Source organism: Podarcis gaigeae (genome assembly GCF_964106915.1).
Source record: "Podarcis gaigeae genome assembly, chromosome: 11".
In the NCBI taxonomy this organism is placed as follows: Eukaryota; Metazoa; Chordata; class Lepidosauria; order Squamata; family Lacertidae; genus Podarcis; species Podarcis gaigeae.
Genome location: NC_139687.1, coordinates 36,344,300 through 36,354,150, shown reverse-complemented (window position 1 = coordinate 36,354,150; position 9,851 = coordinate 36,344,300). Strand labels below are relative to the sequence as shown.

Here is a 9,851-nt window from a genome sequence, read left to right as displayed (position 1 = left end):
TAACTCAGACAGCTGCTCCAGAAGGATACCATGGTCAATAGTATCAAAAGCTGCTGAGAGGTTGAGGAGAATTAACAGGGACACACTTCTCCTAACAGGGGATGCGGGTGGCGCTGTGGACTTGCCGATCACATGGTTGGCGGTTCGAATCCCCGCAGCGGGGTGAGCTCCCATCGTTCGGTCCCAGCTCCTACCCACCTAGCAGTTCGAAAGCACCCTTAAGTGCAAGTAGATAAATAGGTACCGCTTTATAGCGGGAAGGTAAACGGCGTTTCCGTGTGCTGCTCTGGTGCCGGTTCGCCTGAGCAGCTTCGTCATGCTGGCCACGTGACCCGGAAGTGTCTGCAGACAGCGCTAGCTCCCGGCCTCTAGAGTGAGATGAGTGCACAACCCTAGAGTCTGTCAAGACTGGCCTGTACGGGCAGGGGTACCTTTACCTTTTACTTCTCCCAACAGGGCAACCAAAGCAATTTCTGTGCCAAAATTGGGCCTAAAACTCAACTGAAATGGATCTAGATAGAAAGTCAAGTTTCCTCCAAGAGCACCTAGATCTGCTCCACAACCACCTGCTCAAGAACCTTGTCCAAGAAGGGGAGACTGGCAACTGACTGGTAATTACTTAGATTTTCTGAATCCACTGTCTCCTCTCATAAGGAGGCATTGATCACCTCCAGGGACAATGATTCACTGTAAGAAAAGTTATATTTGTATTTCTTACTGCTGAGGAATATTATCCTTCATATGGGAAGCTGGGGCTTGGGCATGTCTTAGAAAAACTCTGCGCAACTGTTCCCTAAAGAAGCAGGAAAAGCACTTTTGTGGGCATCCCTGATTATTTAAAGGGGAGCAGGTTGAAGAAGAGTTTGGATTTGATATTCCGTTTTATCACTACCCAAAGGAGTCTCAAAGCGGCTAACATTCCTCTTTCCCTTCCTCCCCCACAATAAACACTCTGTGAGGTCAGTGGGGCTGAGAGACTTCAGAGAAGTGTGACTAGCCCAAGGTCACCCAGCAGCTGCATGTGGAGGAGCGGGGACGCGAACCCGGTTCACCAGATTACGAGTCTACCTCTCTTAACCACTACACCACACTGGCTAACTTAAACCAAGCTCAGGCTGTACTGAGCTAGTAGAATGGAAGTAGAACACAAGAGAGGTAGAGGATAAGGACACTGCCTTGGTTTTGTAGTCAAACCCTTTCCCCTCCGAACCATTTCAAATTTAGAAAACGTCACTCATCTTTAGAAATGGAATCGTTTCTTTAGACAACTTCTGAGGTTTCCACACTTGCAAAGGCAGACACAGTAGTACTACAACAGTTACTAACCACACACAAACATACACACAAGTTATAAAAACAATACAACAATACTGAAAGAGAGCATTTATAAGACCAACTACGTGCAGATTTATTGCATTTTATTTGTGGATTTTTTCCTTTTCTTACAAAAAAGACAGGCACAATTTATTTCTTTAAAATACCTCAAGTACATTGCAAAAAATTGATCACTATTTAAATTGCCCCTTTACACATAAATTAAAAGGATGTGTATATAAGATTTCAATGAGGCAGTAGTGCATTTTAGTAGGAATGAATTGCAAAATATATATTTTATACAGTAAATGTTAAATTTATAATTACCTATAAAAACTTTGAATTGCACAATAATTCACTTTACAATTGACAGATCTCTGGAAAAGAGCCATAGGCTTTAAAGAAACATTTGCCAAAAGTATTCTGTAGAGACACAAATTAGCATTTATTTCCCCTATGAATAATTGTCTAAAATAGAATTGTATTTGGTAATTGGGGTATATAATTTTTAGTGGGAAAATAATTCTATATATGCTGTCCAAATATATGTCCTGCATATTTAAAGAGATCAGAGACACAGTGTTTCAATGCCACTAAATCATATCCATTTTAATTGAGTACCTACACCACAGAAATCTGGAAGTGTTTCAGTTGATTCATATTTTTGTATGCTACTACTGTTTTATCAAAGGATGAAAAAGGCACATAAGTACATTCTTCTGGACTTTCTTGAAGAAACACCTGCTGTATAATAGCAAATAGTTAAAACACAAAGACCCATAACTGCAGATTATTTGAAGCAGAGTCCAATAAGATTAGGCTTCATTTTCCATAGAATTTCTTGTTCAGCAGGAATATGAGGAGGTTTACATTTACTTTAGCTTTATCAAACATTTTCATTACAGAGACACCTTCATACTGCATTTGAAGCAAATCCTGCAATAAATAAAAACTGATTTTAAAACCATAAATTTTATTTCAATGTTGCATTCAAATGCATATCACATACTAAAAATAAAAATGCACAGGCAAAATCTTTAGCAACCCTCTTCTCAAGCATAACTCATAATTTGCCATCTAGCGAACAAAAAAGCCTCAATACCATAAATCTTTGTACAGCAAGAACAGACAGACAAGTGCTTAATTAAGGAATGTATAGGACAAGCATTTTTTCAGGCCTCTGTCTCGTAAGGCCAGTGATATAACGATGGAGCTAACTCTACCAGTTTGTGTCTGATAACAATACAGACTTTTGCGTATATATATATATTGGGAGGAGGACACTTTTTAGTAGTCCAAGAGTATCAGCTGGACTGTTTCAGGTTTGTCTCAAAAGTAAAACAAACAAACAAACACTTTAAAACATAAAGATGACAACAGGCACAATCCACTAAAATGACTGAAAATTAAGCAATAAGTGATGCAGTATAGCAGTGAGAGTTTGAGCTGAAGTCCCCAGTTAAAACCTCACATCAACCATAAACTCAAGGCCATTCGATCTTGTGCATGTACAGTGATTCCCTCACTTACATGGGGGTTACGTTCCAGGCCCCCATGCACATAAGTGTAATCACGTAAAGTGAGGAACATTCCACTTTAATAGGGAGAGCAAGAGAGAGAGAAAGAGAAAGAGAAAGAGAGAGAGAAAGAGACGCACGTGCATTCAGATTAAAAGCAAGATTTACCTGAAAATGGAGCTGTACCTTTTCCATCTCCACACCCAAGAATTTAGCTTTGATATCAAAGTCACCCACCTCTTCACCAGGTGTAATTTCAAACATCACATTCTTAAACCTTAGAAGAGAAAAAAAAATTCAAAAATGTAAATAAAGTTATAAGATAGTCAATTAAATGTTTAATAGTCAAAGAGCAGAGCAAATGTTCTGAAAACACTGGGTGCAAAACCTACTGGTTAGGCTGAAGTTCATCAATGCCTAGTATAACCCCCTTTTCATGCAAGCGAGCTGCTGTATACTTCAGCGAAATGTTCTTGAGTTTGTTTCCTTTCTCCTCTTGTTTCCCATTTAATTTGATTGATCGCCGTGAATTTCTGTAAAGTGTGAAAGATGTAAGTAGGTGTTAGCCCCCATACAACATTAAAGGTAAAGGTAAAGCTACCCCTGCCCAAACGGGCCAGTCTTGACAGACTCTAGGGTTGTGCGCTCATCTCACTCTAGAGGCCGGGAGCTAGCGCTGTCTGCAGACACTTCCGGGTCACGTGGCCAGCGTGATAAGCTGCATCTGGCAAGCCAGTGCAGCACACGGAATGCTGTTTACCTTCCCACTAGTAAGCGGTCCCTATTTATCTACTTGCACCCGAGAGTGCTTTTGAACTGCTAGGTTGGCAGGCGCTGGGACCGAGCGACAGGAGCGCACCTCGCCACGGGGATTCGAACCGCCGACCTTTTGACTGGCAAGTCCTAGGCGCTGAGGCTTTTACCCACAGCGCCACCCACGTCCCTTGCGCCACCCGTGTCCCATACAACATTACCCCCTTCCCTAATAAAGGCAGATGTTTTTAGACCAATTAATCAAGTTAATATTCTTCCTACCTGCTATCTGTTTTTAGAGCAAAGGCAACCATAACTTGCCACATGATAAGGGTTTGTTGGAACATGCTTTGGAACATTATGTTCATGAGTAAAAGCAGTAATATTTTAGGGCTGGGAAATCAATTGTTTCCACCCCATTACTTTTCATCACTCACCTCTGCTGCCGGGAAGAGTCAGGTGATACAGAATGTCCAGCTGCCACCGCTTAAGTAAGAGGTAGGGAATGTGGCCCTCCATATCTCTCTAATTGGCTCTCAGAAGATGCACACATTGTCCCACCCTCTTTTGCCTCTGTTCCCACTCAGCACTGAAACATTACCCCAGGAGGGATCAAGCAACCATAGCTGCACCACTATGTAGACAGTTAGCACTCTCAAATCTTAATTCTGTTTTGGTTGGCGAGATGGATGGAAGAGCCAACATGGTGAGGGAATTTATCAATTATATTTTATCCCTCCACAGACACTGTTAAAAAGAATAGTATGTCCAGGCACACTTTTTTAAAACAAGAATACAAAGCTGAAAATGAATGAACTGTAGCTAAAATATTATGTTCATTTTTCACATGGTCCACTCCTTCCCCTGCCCATCCCTCTAATATTCTTAAGTCTTCTTGAGTCTTCAGAGAGTAGCTGGAAGTGGGGATGCAAAAGAAAACTGTGCCCAGAGCTCAGAAACGGCTCACCCTAATGAAATTTCCTGTCACAAAATGCACCTAGAACAATGGCAGTTTCAAATACTGACCCAAAGTCTTATGTTAAGGCATGGGTCAGTGTTTGTTTTAGTAAATTTCAAGAGATTTCTAGTGATTGAACTACCCAGGCCCGTCAGCAGAAGCCAGAGCAAAGACTCCTGCTAGCACAGGCATCCCCAACCTGTGGCCCTCCAGAAGTTTTAGCCAACAACTCCCATGATCCCTAGCTAACAGGACCAGTGGTCAGGGATTATGGGAATTGTAGTCCAAAATATCTGGAGGGCCGAAGGTTGGGGATGCCTGTGCTAGCATAACAAGGCTTCCACCACCCTCTCCTCCCTCCCCTGATCTGTTCTGGAGGGTTGGGTGAACTCCCAAAACGGATGCAGGGAGAACAGAATAAATATTATTACGTGGAGCAAGCAGAAATGCTTCTGTTGATGGAACAACATCTTTAGTGCTACATTTAATTCCATCCTGTAACTTGATAATATTGAAGCTTTCTACTTATGATGCTAAAGTGCTGAATTTTCTTTTTTTTAAAAAAGTATTTCACTTACTTTCTTGTCAAGTTATCTAAACAGGTTTTGATATAAGTGTTGTAATAATTTATTTGATCTTCATAAAAAGCTTTCTTGGAATTGAGTGCATTTAGTGTCTGCTGGAGTTTCACCAGTTCTGCTTTTCGATGCTGTCTGTATCTTCGTTGATTTCTGATATCCTAAAGAAAGTTTTCACATAATAGTTGATTACTTTTACATGGCAAACCTGCATTATTTTTTTTACTTCTACAGAGGTGTCAGGCTTCTCATTTAATTGATGGGGAATGCTTTTATAAGCAAAGTACCTGTTCTTGAGTACTTCCATTGAGTAATGAATGATTCCAGCTAACTATTATGGAGAATCTGATGGCTATAGGAGTCATACAGATTTGCATTCAATGTTGTGAAAGTGGAAAGCAGCTTGTGAAACCATGTCTACTCTTCCCTTCCTCCCCCTCCCCAAGAACCCTTTACGGACAGTGAGGGTGGCTACTAAACATTACAGGCTGCAGTGAAAGGACGGAATTGCCCAAAATTTAGTGGGGGAGAACTAGCACCATGCTTACAAGGAAATTGATTGTATGTGTGTGTGTCTATTGCAGTACGGTTGAACTGTTTTCTTTTTAGTATCAATGGGTGAACATAGTTGGATAAATTTAACAATATTCAAAGTACCTTTGCTATTTCATTGATTATTTCCTGGTACTTATTTTCGGATGAAACCAATCCAGCTTGTTCCAGTGTCCGGAGGTTCCTCTGGATTTTCCTTTTCTTTTGTTCCAGTGGTAGCTGCCCTTCTTCAAGAATAGATTGACTGTGTTTCATTTTTTCTGGAGTTTTAGAATCCAAGATTGCACGTTTTTCAATTATTTTTAAGTGCTCAGCTTCCTAAGAAAAAGAGCAGTTTACACCTTTATACAATGAAGCCTATTAACTATGCATGCATTAACCTCATGGGTGTTATAAGTTTCCCACATGGATTAGTTAGCTTTTGGATTAGTCCAGCTTTCCAGACAGAATTGGACCCCCAGTTCCTTCAACCTTTCCTGTAATGGCTACTCCTCTAGATGTATTTTCCTACCCCTAATAATTCTTTCCAGCTTGTATGACATTTCAAAAATATATCACAATTAGACAAACTGACCTATTTAGAAATAATGTATCAAAGCTTTAATCAAGAGCCAGCATGCAATGGCTAGATAGTAAGATCTTGATCACAAAAAAACCAGGTTCACTGTTTTACCCAGGCATAAGTAATCTTAGTGGGTTGTTGAGAGGATAAAACAGCAGGGGAGCGGGAGATAAGGGACATATACATTGCCAAAAGTCTCTTAGAGATGGGGCAGGGGGAAAATATTATTTGTTTGTTTAATTTGTATACCACCCTCCATCCAAAGATCCCAGGGTAGTTCACAGCAGAAAAATACAAAATGAGAATACAAAATAGATAATCAAACAAAAACAAATGCATAACCCCCCTTCCACAAACACATTTGAAAAGCAATAGAATGTTGATCAACGAAACGCCTACTTGAGAAAACATTTTTGCCTGGTGCCTAAAGATATGTAATGAAGGCGCCAGGCAAGCCTCCCTGGGGAGAGCATTCCACAAATGGGGAACCACCACAGAAAAGGCCTGTTCTCATGTTGTCACCTTCTGGACCTCTCATGGAGGTGGCACACAAATAAGGGCCTCAAATGATAATTGCACGCTGAAGGCTGATTCATATGGGGAGAGGCGGTCCTTGAGATATTGAGGTCCTGAGCCTTTTAAGACTTTATAGGCAAAACCAGCACTTTGAATTGGGTCTGGAAACTAATGGGCAGCCAGTGCAGTCAGGCCAGGATAGGTGTAATATGCTCAAACAGTGTTTTTCTGGTGAACAACCTGGCTGCTGAATTCTGCACTGGCTGAAGTTTCTGAACTGTCTTCAGAGGCAGCCCTCAATATAACACATTGCAGTAATATACCGTATTTTTTGCACCATAACACTCACTTTTTTCCTCCTAAAAAGTAAGGGGAAATGTCTGTGCGTGTTATGGAGGGAATGCCTACGGGTGGCATGCCTACGGATTTTCCTCCTCTAAAAACTATGTGCGTGTTATGGTCGGGTGCGTGTTATACACTGCACAACTGAGGCCACATGAGCCTCAAGTGACAGCTATGGAACTAGAAGTACCCTCAAGCTATGTACCCGCTGCTTCAGAGAGAGTGTAATCCCATCAAGAGCAGGCAACTTCCCATCCATCTGGTCTCGGGAACCACCCATTGACAGTGCCTCAGTCATATCTGATGAAATGATCTCTTCTCTTCTTTCCACCATATGCTGTTCTGGGGTTTCTCCAGACCTCCCACAGTCAATTGGGAAGAGGATGTTCAGGGGGAGAAGAGGGGTGGGGAGCCCTCTTTCACTAGTTGAATCTACCCTATATGTCTTCAGATTCCAAACATTTTGCAAAGATGCCAAAACAGAAGAGTACATTTTGTTTTAAGGCCTGGTTGCCAACAGTACAACCAAAGTTACTCTACTCAGATAGAAGAAGGATCAGATTCAGGTAGGTAGCCATGTTGGTCTGATGCAGTCAAAAACAAGAAGGGAAAAAAAAGAAGGATTAGTTACCTGAATTTCAGTTGCTGGTGTTTCCAGGATTTTTACAAGTGTCTCTCCTGGCTGAGTTCGTATCACATCAATAATAAGCCTTTTTGTCCTTAATGAGGGGGAAAGTTGGGAAATTCTGAATTATTACGATTTTTTACAGAAAGGCATTTCAGTATCAAACAACTTCATCCAATGATGTCCACCCAACTGCACAACTGATTTCCACTTGCATGCAGAGTCTTTTTCTCACCCTCTACCTTTCTGCATCGCCACAAATCCCAAGGTTCCCTCAACCCCTCAGAGAAGACGGCAGGGGAAGGACAAGTCTGCTTGTACAACACTGGACATTATCTAACAGTTTAATACAAATACCAAAACTTACAACATTCTTCTTCTTGGCAATATTCACTGTAAATGGAATATTTTAAGGATAGAAGTCTCAGAATTATTAAAATTCTAAAACCAGACAAGAATGTTTTTATTCACTCAGACATTCAATCACACAGCATGAACTGGTTTTAGCTGTGGTTTTACCCACTTGGCTGTATTTTTGGACTGGATGTATGTTTTTGATCAGTTTGGCATTTTGTTTATTTCTGATTTTACACCAATATTTTTGCTGAATGTCACAGGAAAACGTGTGCATAAATAGTTAAAAATATAAACCCGGTGGGGTGGGGTGGAGGGGAGGGATCTAGAATGTCTGAAAGTGGGGAAAAGCTGTCCCATTTTACTCTTTCTACGTCAACATTAGCAGGTAAAATGGCAGCAGAGGGTAAAAGTATAAGTTAATTTTGACCACATTTGTACTCTGAATATATGTGCCTTTTTATTTAAAGAAGTTCTTCCAGTGTATCTTTCCTTCTAGCAGTGACAAATTCAAGACAGCTGTTTCCTTTGGTTCTCTGTGAAGTCTTATCTGTATCCTGTTCTTCAAACATCCTCTTTTTCAAAAACCTTATTAGGGAATAGTTCCTGTGTGTTCTTTCTATAGGCTTTCCAAGAGTATCCCATTGTAAAGTTGCCTCCAAATACCAACATACAAACCAAACATTTACATTTTGAGGTGTCCATATACAGCGTAATTCTGTTTGATTAAAAGGTGCAGACTTTGCTTCAGAATACGTAACAGGCCTTGGGACAACGCTCAATTATTTGCTTATTCGTTTGCCATCTATCTATTGAATCCCTTTTGCTGATCACACTTTTCATGGGAGCTCTGCTGATTTCAGTGTGTGCCACTATGATTAGGTCTTGAACCAAGGATTTAAAAATAATTTAAAGAATGACACTTTATCATACAACTGCTTTCATGGCTTCAAATACTAAATCTTCCTTAGCATAAATTATATATATTGTCCTTAAATGTCTGCATGGCTATTTAAGGCTCACATAGAATGGAAGGTTTTCTTTGGCACAAGGCAATAAATTGTACAATTAGTAGAAAATTACAGTAGTAAAATTCAGCAAAAGCATTATTAAAAAAACATACTTCATCATCAGGCCCTTAATATCTTGTTCTTCACCTTCCCGTAAGTCATACTTCCTGGTCAGTGAAAGAGAGATTTCTGTCTTCACAAGCTGACCTAAAGTGTTTTCCTTGTTTGGGTCATTGGGATCTACAGCACCTTCCCCTGTAGAGGGGAGAAAAAAAGTGTAACTGAGGATTGTAAAGAGAGATTAAAGTTGGAACAAACTAAAAACAGATATAAACTTGGGTTTGTGTAACCTACGCATATAATTAATAATAATAGTAATAGTAATTCTACACCAAAGCAAGCAATGTTCATAATCTTTTATGTACAGTTAATAATATGTATTCAAAGTTGACAGATCCTTCCATCCCTTATTGGGAAGAGCAAGGCTATTTGATACTTCCCACATAGATATGCTATTATAATAGCACTACATTATTTATCAGCATAGGGATGCGGGTGGAGCTGTGGGTTAAACCACAGAACCTAGGACTTGCTGATCAGAAGGTTGGCGGTTTGAATCCCCGCAACGGAGTGAGCTCCCGTTGCTTAGTCCCTGCTCCTGCCAACCTAGCAGTTCGAAAGCACGCCAGTGCAAGTAGATAAATAGGTACCGCTCTGGCGGGAAGGTAAACGCCGTTTCCGTGCGCTGCTCTGGTTCGCCAGAAGCGGCT

At 40.7% G+C, this 9,851-nt stretch overlaps 1 protein-coding gene across 5 annotated transcripts in view; it reads right to left on the bottom strand.

Moving 5' to 3' along the window:
- Positions 1 to 1,405: 1,405 nt before the first annotated feature.
- Positions 1,406 to 9,851, bottom strand: part of IQGAP2 (IQ motif containing GTPase activating protein 2) — a 125,804-nt gene continuing 117,358 nt past the window's right edge. For all 5 annotated transcript variants that reach the window (XM_083703105.1, XM_083703104.1, XM_083703108.1 and 2 more), the window contains 7 exons: positions 9,195 to 9,336; positions 7,724 to 7,811; positions 5,778 to 5,990; positions 5,121 to 5,281; positions 3,224 to 3,364; positions 3,000 to 3,108; positions 1,406 to 2,250 (listed from right to left, as the gene is read on the bottom strand). In XM_083703105.1, coding sequence (XP_083559231.1) covers positions 2,137 to 2,250; positions 3,000 to 3,108; positions 3,224 to 3,364; positions 5,121 to 5,281; positions 5,778 to 5,990; positions 7,724 to 7,811; positions 9,195 to 9,336 — 968 coding nt within the window. In that variant the 3' untranslated portion in view covers positions 1,406 to 2,136. The remainder of the gene's footprint in view (positions 2,251 to 2,999; positions 3,109 to 3,223; positions 3,365 to 5,120; positions 5,282 to 5,777; positions 5,991 to 7,723; positions 7,812 to 9,194; positions 9,337 to 9,851) is intronic.